The sequence below is a fragment of the Saccopteryx bilineata genome, chromosome 5 (genome assembly GCF_036850765.1).
Source record: "Saccopteryx bilineata isolate mSacBil1 chromosome 5, mSacBil1_pri_phased_curated, whole genome shotgun sequence".
Taxonomy (NCBI): Eukaryota; Metazoa; Chordata; class Mammalia; order Chiroptera; family Emballonuridae; genus Saccopteryx; species Saccopteryx bilineata.
The window spans coordinates 213,769,294-213,781,993 of record NC_089494.1 but is presented as its reverse complement, the minus strand read 5'-3'; the positions used below and the strand labels follow the sequence as shown (position 1 = coordinate 213,781,993).

The window sequence follows — 12,700 nt, the reverse complement described above, 5'->3', positions numbered from 1 at the left end:
AATAGAGATCCCCAAATTCAGTTGTTTTTTTCATGTCACATTATGAGAGGAGGGCAGGGGCAAGGTTCGAGGTGGGTGAGGGCCACAGACAGTAAGACATCCAAGGGGCCAGAAGGGATCCACATAAAAAAAATGAAACTTCTAAATCCCTTTGTTATCAGTCTGTCCATTGATTCCCGCTGAGCTGTGTTCTAGAAACTCCTGTAATTTTTTAATGACTGACTTGGTGCACATTTTCCCAACATTTCCTGAAAAGCCTCCTTTGACTGACCAGGATTCTTGCAAGAACTCTAGACTCAAGCAGCATTCTTCTGTAAATTAGCAGAGTTGAAGCAAGAGCTATTTTTTTTTTTTTTCATTTTTCTGAAGCTGGAAACAGGGAGAGACAGTCAGACAGACTCCCGCATGCGCCCCACCGGGATCCACCCGGCACGCCCACCAGGGGCGGTGCTCTGCCCCCCAGGGGGCGATGCTCTGCCCATCCTGGGCGTCGCCATATTGCGACCAGAGCCACTCTAGCGCCTGAGGCAGAGGCCACAGAGCCATGCCCAGCGCCCGGGCCATCTTTGCTCCAATGGAGCCTTGGCTGCGGGAGGGGAAGAGAGAGACAGAGAGGAAAGCGCGGCGGAGGGGTGGAGAAGCAAATGGGCGCTTCTCCTATGTGCCCTGGCCGGGAATCGAACCCGGGTCCTCCGCACGCTAGGCCGACGCTCTACCGCTGAGCCAACCGGCCAGGGCCGCAAGAGCTATTAGCGTGGGAGAAATGAAGGCAAGAATTAAGATAGAGCATTTCTTCAGCTGTTTTTATATTATTTTTTCCTTTCTCTGCTGACTTTTTATAAAAAGTGCTTGAGACCACCAAACTCTAATGATTCATGCTTTTACCTGAAAGTTATACCACAGGCAGACTGTCCAGTTTAGTTGAGAAGATTGAATCAATAGTTTGTATTTTTTTAAAATTAATCCTAGATAAATGTTATTTTTCTCCGTAGGAGTTAGTCCTTAACCACTAGATCTATATCATCTGTTTCCAGTGGATGTTACACCAGCAGGCCTCTTAACTCTCCATGACTACCTGTGTAAGTGCTTGTAATGGAATGAATTGTTTTTCTTTGTAAAAAAGAGAGAGCAAGAGAGCATGCATTTTATTCTGTGAAAATCCTTCAAGAATTCTTTCAAACACTATAAAGAGTGTGTTCTTTCACACTTTCCAACAAATTTATGAGGCCGTCATTACCCCGCAGGCAAACCCAGAAAAATCACAAGTAATAAACTGTAGGTTAATAGCCCTTATAAATATAGATGTAAAGATCCTCAACAAAATACTAGCCAACTGAATCTACTAGCATTTAACGATATTATACAGCATTTCTAAATTGGTTATTTTCCCAGGTATGTAAATGTGATTCTATATGCAACAACCGATTACAGCACACAATAGAATGAACGAGAGAAACATGATCATATCAATAAACACAGAAAAACATAAGAAAATCTAACACAATGTCATTGTGAAAACAGTCAATAAACTAGTATCAGGAGTTATATTCTCACATGGAAAAGAACATGTCTGAAAGTCCACAGCTAACATGATAATTAATAATAAAAGACTGGAAGCTTTACCCCTAAAATCAGGAACAAAACCAAGATAGCTGTCAACATAAGAAACACCTAAATCTGGAGAGAATTTTTATGAGTTTATTTGAATCAACTGAAGACAATTGCCAGGAAAAAAAATCTCAACAGATCGAGAAAGTGCTCCTGAAAATGGCAGTTCTACCACTTATTTTATGCATCAGAAGTGTGGTGCATGAAATCCATAGCTAATAGATTAAGTGGATGGGAGAAAGGAAAGCAGGAAAGTCTCTGAGAAGGGATAAAATAAAATAAATAGGCATATACTTCTTTTACATTTGTGGGCACAGAATAGTTCATGATTAACATTTATAGCAGGGGTCCCCAAACCACAGCCTGTGCTGCCCCCGCCCCCCCCCCAAACAGTGCCCTCAGGAATTTATTCAGCCCCCACCGCACTTCCAGAAGGGGCATCTTTTTCATTGGTGGTCAGTGAGAGGAGCACATTGACCATCTCATTAGCCAAATGCAGGCTCATAGTTCCCATTGAAATACTGGTCCATTTGTTGATTTAAATTTACTTGTTCTTTATTTTAAATATTGTATTTGTTCCCGTTTTTTTTTTTTTTTTACTTTATAATAAGATATGTGCAATGTGCATAGGGATTTGTTCATAGTTTTTTTTATAGTCCAGCCCTCCAACGGTCTGAGGGACAGTGAACTGGCCCCCTGTGTAAAAAGTTTGGGGACCCCTGATTTACAGCATGCGGAGATGGTATGAGAGAGAACAAGATAAGAGGCAGGGGTTCTGTGATCTCTTATTCTGCAGGAAGATTGTACACGGAGGGGTCTGAATAAAAAAGGGGATTACTGTGTCCTTTCAAAGATATGTTATTGCAGATGCAAAAAGACAACAGACAGGCTCAGTTAAGGTAAATATTGACCCTTGTCAAGTAAGATACTGGCTTAGGACATGACAACCTGCCATGACTGGCTTTTAGATAGGAAATTTCCATTCCAGACCATCCTATGTGGATACTTTAGGTCTCAGAGTTTCTAAAGCACGCTATACAGGTCTCCCCTGAGCTTATCAGTTTTAGTCTGCGGCCTCCTTTTCATCTACATTGTATTTATATCTTCTATTTCATAGTGAACTGGACGTTCTAGCCAGACATATAACGTAAGAGAGAGAGTAAGTTATCCAAATTGGAAAAGAAAAACTAAAACTATTTCTACTCGTTGATGTTTTCAAAATAAAATTCTAATGAATCCACAAATTCTTTATAGTTAATAAACAAATTCACAAGAAATTCAGTATACAAAGCAAACATACAAAAGTCAATTGTATTTTCAACACTGGTAATGAAAAGTTTGAAAGGAAAATAATTATATATAATAGCATCAAAAAGAATAAAATACTTTAGAATGAATTTAGCCAGAAAAGTAAAAATCTTGTACAGTAAAACTATGCAATATTACTGAAAGCAATTAAGAGGATTTAAATAATTGGAAAGACAATGTTCACAGACAAGACTACTTGTAAATATGGCAGTAACTCCCAAAGCTATAAACACATTCAATATATTTTCTAACAAAATGCTAATGGCCTTTATTGCTAGTGAATAATTGGTCCTGAAATTTATATAGAGCTGAAAGTGGCAGTACATAGCCAAAATACTATTGAAAAAGAGTAAAGTTGTTGGACACAAACTTCCTGATTTTAAAATCTAACACAAATCCATAGTAATCAAGACTGTGTGGGATAGGAACACAGATCTATAAAATAGACAGGAGAATGCAGAAATATGCCTTCACCTTAAGAGCAATTGATTTTTGGCAAGGTGGAAAAACAATTCAATGGAGAAAGAACTGCTCTTTACACAAATGATTTGAGAAAATTGGATATTCATACACTAATGAATAAAGTTGGATTCTTATCTCTATCAAACAAAAATCAAGTCAATATGTACAAAAAACCTAAATGTAGGAGAAAGAACTAAAAACACATATTAGAAAACATAAAAGTAAATCTTGACTTTGAATTTGGCTGTAGTTTCTATAATATTATACAAATGCAGAAACAACCAAATTAGAAATAGATAATTTGGCCTCATTAAAATGAAAACTTATGTATTTCAAACAACACCATCAAGAAGTGAAAAGACAACCCTCATAACAGGAGAGTATATTTGCAAATCAAGTATCTGATTAAGAACTTGTATTAGGGATATATAAGAAATTCTTACAAGTCAAAAGCATAAAAACAAAACAATGCAGTTTAAACAGTGGGCAGAGGTTCCTCACAGACATTTCTCCAAGGTAGGTATATAAGTTGTCAAAAAGCTTATGAAAAGATGCTTAACATTTTTAAGAGTCAGGGACAAATCACAATAAAATATCACTTTGTGAGTCTATAACCAAGGGTCTCCAAAGAAGCAATACCCAGCCTGGTAGGAAGGGCAGAGACAGGGAAAGAACTGCTGGCTCCCAGGTGTGAGCTGTGGCTGAGGGTCCGGAGAGACTCTCCTTGCAGGGGGGCCGCCCTGATAGGTGTGGGGGCTCAGCCCCAGCCTAGAACCCCAGAGCCTAGAAGAAGTGCCCAGACAGCATTTAGCTGCAAAAAGAGCCCAGTTTCTGTCTGAGGGAAAGATAGAGTGTCCTGGGAGGACGCAGGCTCCCTCTTAAAGGGCCCACCCAGAAAACTTCCTCCACAGCCACTTACCAGGACTCTGGCAGGGGAGAGCTGAGAGGACTGGAGTTGTTTGAGAGAAGTGTAAAGTTGGAGGTCCATGGAGAAACAAGTTTGGGGGATGGAAACCGGAACCACTTTGCTGAGTCATACTCTGGTAAACCATTGCAATCTTTCTTGGGTGGAGCACTCCCTGCTGACTGGCATCAGCCTGGGAAAAAGCAGCTGCTCCGCCCTCCCCTCCGGAGTCTCTCCTACCCCAGACATGACCACGGGTCATTCTGAGAGGTCAGGAAGCAGGGGGCATAGTCCTGACTCAGTTTTCTGATGTTGAGACCTAAGGTCCCCCCCACACACACACACACACACTCTCCCCAGTCTATCACTGATGCTTCAAATTCATGGGAGACTCAGTTGAATCTGTGCATAAAGCAGGCAGACCACTCTTCTGGGTATTAGAGGCGATATCCACTAGACTTCTGGAGCCACACACTACTGAAGTCTGTGAAAAAAGTCTGGACAGACACACCTGGAGCCTGGGATGGAGCCACAACTAGCACCCTTCCTTTTATATAAAAAAAATAATTATTACTTTTAATTTGTTGTGTTTACATGGATTCAAGTGTCCTACTGAATATAATTCCCTCACGCCCCCCGTGACCCTTTTATACCCCCTTTGCCCCCCTCTGCCTAACTCCTTCCTCACTTTCCTCTAGAATTTGCTGTCCTGTTATTTGTATCTCTGTGTTATGTTTATATAGTTTCACTAATCCCTTTCTCTTCTCTAATCCCATCCCCTTATCCCCCTTCCCTCTGACTGCTGTCCCTCTGGTCCTTGGGACCCCACCTCTGCTTCTCTTCCATTCCTCAGTTCACTTTGTTTGTTAGATACCACATAAGTGAGATCATGTGATATTTTTTCTTTCTTTGCCCGGCTTATTTCACTTAGCATAATAATCTCCAGCTCCATCCTTGCTGGCACACAAGGTAAGGTTTCCTTCTTTCTACCATCCGTGTAGTATTCCATTGTGTGTATGTACCACTGCTTTTTAATCCACTCATCCACTGATGAACCCTTGGGCTGTTTCCAAATCTTGACTATTGTAAACAATGCTGCAATAAATATGGGGTGCATTTCTTCTTTTGAATCAGTACCTTGGTAATCTTAGGATATATTCTGAAAAGTGGGATAGCTGGGTCAAAAGGCAGTTCCATTTTTTATTTTTTGAGGAAAACATATACAGTTCTCCACAGTGGCTGCACAAGTCTGCATTCCAGCCAGCAGTGCAGGAGGGTTTCCTTTTTCCACACCCTCACCAGCACTTACTGTGTATTATTTTGTTAATAAGCCCCATTCTGACAGGTGTAAGGTGGTATTTCATTGTGTTTTTAATTTGCATTCCCCGGATGATTAGTGACTTAGAACACTTTTTCATATGCCTATTGGCCATCTGTATGTCCTCTTTGCAGAAGTGTCTTCAGTTCTTTTGCCTATTTTTTAATTGGACTTTTTGCCTTCCTGGTGTTGAGCTTTAGAAGTTCTTTATACATTTTGGTTATTAACTCCTTATCAGACGTATTGGTGAATATGTTCTCCAATTGTGTGGGTCGTCTTTTTATTTTGTTCATGGTGTCTTTTGCTGTGTAAAATCTTTTTAGATTGATATAGTCCCATTTGTTCATCCTGTATTTTATTTCACTTGCCATGGAGATAAATCAGCAAAAATATTGCTATGAGAAATATTGGAGAGTTTACTGCTTATATTTTATTCCAAGATGTTTATGGTTTCATGACTTACATTTAAGTTTTCTATTCTTTTTGAGTTTATTTTTGTGAATGGTGTAAGTTGGGGGTCTAGTTTCTTTTTTTTTTTTTTTTTGCCTGTACCTGTCCAGTTTTCCCAACACCATTTATTAAAGAGACTGTCTTTACTCTATTGGAAGTTCTTACCTCCTTTGTCAAATATCAATTGACCATAAAGGCATGGGCTATTTCTGGGTTCTTTGTTCTGTTCCATTGATCCGTATTCCTCTTCTTTTTTTTTTTAGAGAGAGAGAGAGTCAGAGAGAGGGATAGACAGGGACAGACAGACAGGAACGGAAAGATGAGAAGCATCAATCATTAGTTTTTCATTGCGCGTTGCAACACCTTAGTTGTTCATTGATTGCTTTCTCATATGTGCCTTGACCACGGGCCTTCAGCAGACTGTGTAACCCCTTGCTCAAGCCAGAGACTTTGGGTCCAAGCTGGTGAGCTTTTGCTCAAACCAGATGAGCCTGCGCTCAAGTTGGTGACCTAGGGGTCTCCAACCTGGGTCTTCCGCATCCCAATACAACGCTCTATCCACTGCGCCACCTCCTGGTCAGGCCGTATGCCTGTTCTTATGCCAATACCAAGCTGTTTTGAGTACAATGGCCTTGTAGGATAACTTGATATCAGGAAGTGTGATACCTCCCACTTTATTCTTCAGTTTCAAGATTGCTGAGGCCATTCGTGTTCTTTTTTGGTTCCATATAAATTTTGAAATATTTGTTCTATATCTTTGAAATATATCATTGGTATTTTAATAAGAATTGCATTGAATTTATAGATTGCTTTGGGTAATATAGACATTTTAATGATTTTTATTCTTCTTATCCATGGACATGGTATATGCTTCCACTTGTTTGTATCTTCTTTGATTTCTTTTATAAATGTTTTATAATTTTTTGAGTGCAAGTCCTTTACACTCTTGGTTGAATTTACTCCTAGATACTTTATTCTTTTTATTACAATAGTGAGGGGACTGTTTCCTTAATTTCTCTTTCAGGCAGTTTATTGTTGGTGTATAAAAATGCCACTGATTTCACAATTTTAATTTTATATCCTGCCACCTTGCCAAATTCATTTATTAGGTCTAGTAGTTGTTTTTTTTTTGTTTGTTTTTTTGTATTTTTCTGAAGCTGGAAACAGGAAGAGACAGTCAGACAGACTCCCGCATGCACCCGACCGGGATCCACCTGGCACGCCCACCAGGGGCGACGCTCTGTCCACCAGGGGGCGATGCTCTGCCCCTCCGGGGCGTCGCTCTGTCGCGACCAGAGCCACTCTAGCGCCTGGGGCAGAGGCCAAGGAGCCATCCCCAGTGCCCGGGCCATCCTTGCTCCAATGGAGCCTTGGCTGCGGGAAGGGAAGAGAGAGACAGAGAGGAAGGAGGGGGTGGGGGTGGAGAAGCAAATGGGCGCTTCCCCTATGTGCCCTGGCCGGGAATCGAACCTGGGTCCCCCGCACGCCAGGCCGATGCTCTACCGCTGAGCCAACCGGCCAGGGCCTAGGTCTAGTAGTTTTTTGACTGAGACTTTAGGGTTTTCTATGTACAGTATCATGTCATCAGCAAATAATGACAGTTTTACTTCTTTTTTTCTAACTTGGAGGCCTTTTATTTCTTCCTCTTGTCTGATTTCTGTGTCTAGGACTTCCAGAACTACATTGAATAAGAGTGGTGAAAGGGGGCACCCCCTACCTTGTTTCTGACCTTGAGGGGATTGCTTTTAAATTTTTCCCATTGAGTATGATGTTGGCCATGTGTTTGTCAAAGATGGCCTTCATCTTGTTGAGATATGTTCTTTGTATTCCCACTTTTCTGAGAGTTTTAATTATAAATGGGTGCTGAATTTTATCAAATGCTTTTTCTGCATCTATTGATATTATTATGTGATTTTTATCCTTCTTTTTGTTTCTGTGATGAATCACATTGATTGATTTGCGAATATTGTACCGTCTTGCCTCTCCAGAATAAATCCCACTTGATCATGATGTATGATTTTTTTCATGTGTTGCTAGATCCAGTTTCCTAATATTTTGTTGGGAATTTTAGCATCTAAGTCCATCAGGGATATTGGCCTATGGTTTTCTTTTTTTGTAGTGTCTTTACCTTGTATTGGAATGAGGATTATGCATGCCCCATAAAAGGAGCTTGGAAGTCTTCCTTCCTTTTGAACTTTTTGAAATAGCTTGAGAAGGATAGGTGTTAGTTCTTTGAATATTTGGTAAAATTCACCTGTGAAGCCAATTGGTCCAGGACTTTTGTTTGCTGGGAGTTTTTTGTTAACAGTTTCAATTTCATTTGTTGTAATCATTCTGTTTATATTTTCTGATTCTTCCAGATTGAGTTTTGGAAGATTATATGTTTGTAGGAATTTATCCCTTTTGCCTAAGTTGTCCAATTTTTTGGCATACAAATCTTCATGGTATTTTCTTACAATCATTTGTATTTCTTTGATGTCAGTTGTTACATCTCAACTTTCATTTCTAATTTTATTTTTTGAGTCCTCTCTCTTTTTTTCTTGATGAGTCTGGTTAAAGGTTCATCAATCTTGTTTACTTTTTCAAAGAACCAGATCTTGGTATCACTAATCTTCTGTATTGTTCTTTTAGCCTCTATGTCATTTATTTCCGCTCTGATCTTTATTATTTCTTTTTTCCACTTCCTCTGGGCTTTATTTGTTTTTCTTTTTTTAGTTCTTCTTAGATGCAAGGCTAAGGTGTTTATTTGAGCTTTTTCTTGCTTCATAAGGTATGCCTGTAATGCTATAAACATTCTTCTCAAGACTGCTTTTGCTACATCACATAAATTTTGAGTTGTATTTTATTTTCATTTGTTTCAAGAAAAGTTTTTATTTCTTCCTTGATCTCATTGTTAACCCATTTGTTATTTAATAACATGCTATTCAGCTTCCAAGTGTTAGAATGTTTTCTGTTTTTCTATTGTAGTTGATTTCTAGTTTTCTGCCATTGTGATCAGAGAAGATGCTTGATATGATTCCAATCTTCTTAAATTTATTGAGATTCATTTTTTGTCCTAATTATGGTCTATCCTAGAGAATATACCATGAGCACTTGAAAAGAATGTATATGCTGCTGCTTTGGTGTGAAAGGTTTGAACGATATCTATCAAATTCAGTTGATCTTGTGTGTCATTTAAGGCTGCTGTTTCTTTGTTAATTTTCTGTCTGGAGGATCTACCTATTGATGTAAATGGGGTATTAAAATCTCCTACTATTTTAGTATTGCTGTTGGTCTCGCCCTTTATGTCCATCAAAATCTGCTTTATATATTTAGGTGCTCCTATATAAGGCACATAAATATTTACAATGGTTATATCTAACTGTTGGATTGCTCCCTTTATCATTATGTAGTGACATTCTTTATCCCTTACTGTAGCCTTTGTTTTAAAGTCTATTTTGTCAGATATAAGTATTGCTACCCTGCTCTTCTTTTCATTTTCATTTGCTTGAAATACTTTTGTCCATCCCTTCACTTTTAGTCTAAGTATATCTTCTGTTATGAGGTTGGTCTCTCTTAGAGAGTATATGTACGGGTCCTGTTTTCTTATCCATGCAGCTAGACTATGTCTTTTGATTAGACCATTTTATCTATTGACATTTAAGATTATTTATTGATATGTAGTTGTTCAATATCATTTTATTATTTAAATCTACAATTTTCTTTATCCTAATTTATTTTTCTTTTGTGCTGTTTACAGCAGGCCTCTTAACATTTCTTCCAGTATTAGTTTTGTCATAATGAATTTTTTGAAATTTTGTTTTGTTTTGTTTTAGTTTTTTTCTGGAAAGCTTTTTAACTCTCCTTCAATTTTAAACAATAGCTTTGTTGGATAAAGAAGTCTTGGTTGTAGGTTCTGGGTTGGCATCACTTTGAATATTTCTTGCCAATCCCTCCTGGCTTCAAGTGTTTCTGCTGAGAAGTTGGATGTCATACATACTTATGGGGGTTCCTTTGTAGGTAATTAACTTCTTTTATCTAGTAGCTTTTTTTTTTTTTTGTATTTTTCCAAAGCTGGAAACGGGGAGGCAGTCAGACGCCTGCATGCTCCCGACCTGGATCTACCTGGCACGCCCACCAGGGGGCGATGCTCTGCCCATCCAGGCCGTTGCTCTGTCATGACCAGAGCCACTCTAGTGCCTGGGGCAGAGGCCAAGGAGCCATCCCCAGCTCCTGGGCCATCTTTTGCTCCAATGGAGCCTTGGCTGCAGGAGGGGAAGAGAGAGACAGAAAGGAGGGAGAGGGGGTGGAGTGGAGAAGCAGATGGGTGCTTCTCCTGTGTGCCCTGGCCGGGAATTGAACCTGGGACTTCCACATGCCAGGCCGACGCTCTACCACTGAGCTAACTGGCCAGGGTCTCTCTTGTAGCTTTTAATATTCTTTCTTTGTCTCTTAACTTTGACACTTTAATTATGATGTGTCTTTTTGTAGGCCTCCTTGGGTTCCTCTTTAGTGGAATTCTGTGCTTCTTGAACTTGTGTGACTTTTTTCTTCATCAATTTTGGGAAGTTTTCAGCTATGATTTATTCAAAAAGGTTCTCTATTCCTTGTTTGTTCTCTTCTCCTTCAGAAACCCCTATGATGCAGATGTTGTTTCTCTTCATGTTGTCACAGAGCTCTCTTAGAGTTTCTTCAGATGTTTTGAGCCTCTTTCTTTTTTTCTTCTCTGCTTCCATACTTTTGCTTATCTTCTCCTCTAAATCACTAATTTGATCCTCTACTTCATCCAGCCTGCTATTAGGTCCTTCTAGTGCAGTCTTAGTTTCTGATATTGTATTAATCATTTCTGACTGGTTCTTTTTTATGATCTCAATGTCCTTTCTGCTGTTTGCTATCTCTTTATTTAGTTGCTCATTATGTCCATCCATTGTTGCCCTAAGATCTTTGAGCATTTTAAAAATCATTGTTTTAAACTCTGCATCTGGTATTTCGGTTACTTCCATCTCATTCTGTTCTTTTTCTAGGAATTTCTTTCTTGATTTATTTGGGTCATGTTTCTCTGTCTGCCCATTTTGTGTGTGTATAAAGTAACGCTGTCTTACTTTAAAATTTTTGTGTGGTTTTTATGAAGAAGATGGGCTCAGTGGTACTATCCTCAAGGCCACTTGTTTTTCTTGTTCTAAGAACGCTTCTTGAGGGTACTATTTCCCCTCTTGTTCTTTGTGAGTATTAGATGCTGTTGGTTCTTTCATGGTATGGTTATCCCTTCAGGCTGGCTGGCTTTAAGGGTTAACCTTGATCATGTGTATTGCTCATTGTACAAAATCTGTCTTGTTTTGCATATTTATTCTCTACAGTGTCTGGTCCCTTCTACCCTCCTCCTTTGGATGTGCTGCTTGTGTAAGTCATGGAGTCTAGGGTTGGTGATGTCTGTTACCCACTAACAATACTGTAGGCTCTAGTTCTTCTTGGGTTGACGTCAGTTGTTGTTTGTAACCAGGTACTGCACTTTTTGAAGTTTGGGTCTGCATTTTCTGTGTCTAGGTACTGTGGGAGAGGCCAACCTTTGTATAAGGGTCAGTTTTTCCCTGCTTAGAGATAACAACAGCTCTATAAAAGTTCCAAGCTCTGAAAGATTAGTCTCCACTTTTCAGCTGCTCCTCCTCCTCTTGCAGCTGCCTGGTCTTCCCATAGAATCTTCTGTGTTAAAACTGTATTGTGGGATCAAGTTGGCCTCACCTAACCAAACCCTCTACAGGTGGCATGCTTGGTATGTTTGGACAGCTAAAGTTGTGCATACAATGTTTGTGGGACCCCTGCTTCAGGAGTCTGTTGATCAGGAGTTCAGTATGGGGAATGTAGCCCCTACTTCAGAGCTGGTTCCCTCAGTCACTATTGGATACTCAAATTTTATTTCTTCCCAAAAATTGAGAAGCTGATTCAGACTACATGTGGCTGACAGTCCCCTCTGCAGAATTTTTTTCAGCTGTTGAGACCTCAGTCTCAGGGAAGAAGAATGAGAGAGTCCTCTCCTGGGGCTCACTGTGCCCTTCTCAAATGTGGCTAAACCCCTCAACCAGATCCAACAGTAGACTCACAGGGACTCACATGTTAAATGTCCATGCTCCTAGCCTCTCTTCCTTCCCCAGATGGAATCTAGCCTAACAGGACAGAATATCCAGTGTCCAGACACGCAGAGGGAGATATGGGAAGTGATTGTTTAGTGAATGGGTGGGTGTCCTTTGGAGGTCATGAAAATGCCCTGGATCTGGTTGTGGTGATTTTGCATTACATGGTAAATGGATGAAATGCCCCTGAATTGCTCACTTCAAAATTTTAAAATAGTGAATTTTATTATAATTTTATTATTATGAATGTACCTCAGTTAAAATCAATAGATGACAAATAGATTTGGAGTTGAGACTCTAGTTTGTCAGCCATTGATTTATCCATAAATTTAATTCCTACATAGTTAAAATAAAAATTTCCAGGATTTTTACTATTTATCTGTGAATATGTCACATTTAAAATATGTATAGTTATTTATATAGAAACTAGAATCATTATGGACATATTATTGTTTATTTAATAGTGATTGTTATTGATGCAAGTTGAATTTTGCTACATTCAACACGTATATAGAACAAATGTTTTCAACGCTATATCATATT

The 12,700-nt window shown here is 39.4% G+C and overlaps 1 protein-coding gene across 2 annotated transcripts in view; it reads right to left on the bottom strand.

Annotated features, from left to right (window-relative positions):
* Nucleotides 1-4,451, bottom strand: part of LOC136337511 (UDP-glucuronosyltransferase 2B31-like) — a 34,038-nt gene extending 29,587 nt beyond the window's left edge. The window contains exon 1 of one of the 2 annotated variants that reach the window (XM_066278721.1): nt 4,298-4,451. In XM_066278721.1, coding sequence (XP_066134818.1) covers nt 4,298-4,430 — 133 coding nt within the window. In that variant the 5' untranslated portion in view covers nt 4,431-4,451. The remainder of the gene's footprint in view (nt 1-4,297) is intronic. The other variant, XM_066278719.1, reaches the window with a different exon arrangement.
* Nucleotides 4,452-12,700: the final 8,249 nt, after the last annotated feature.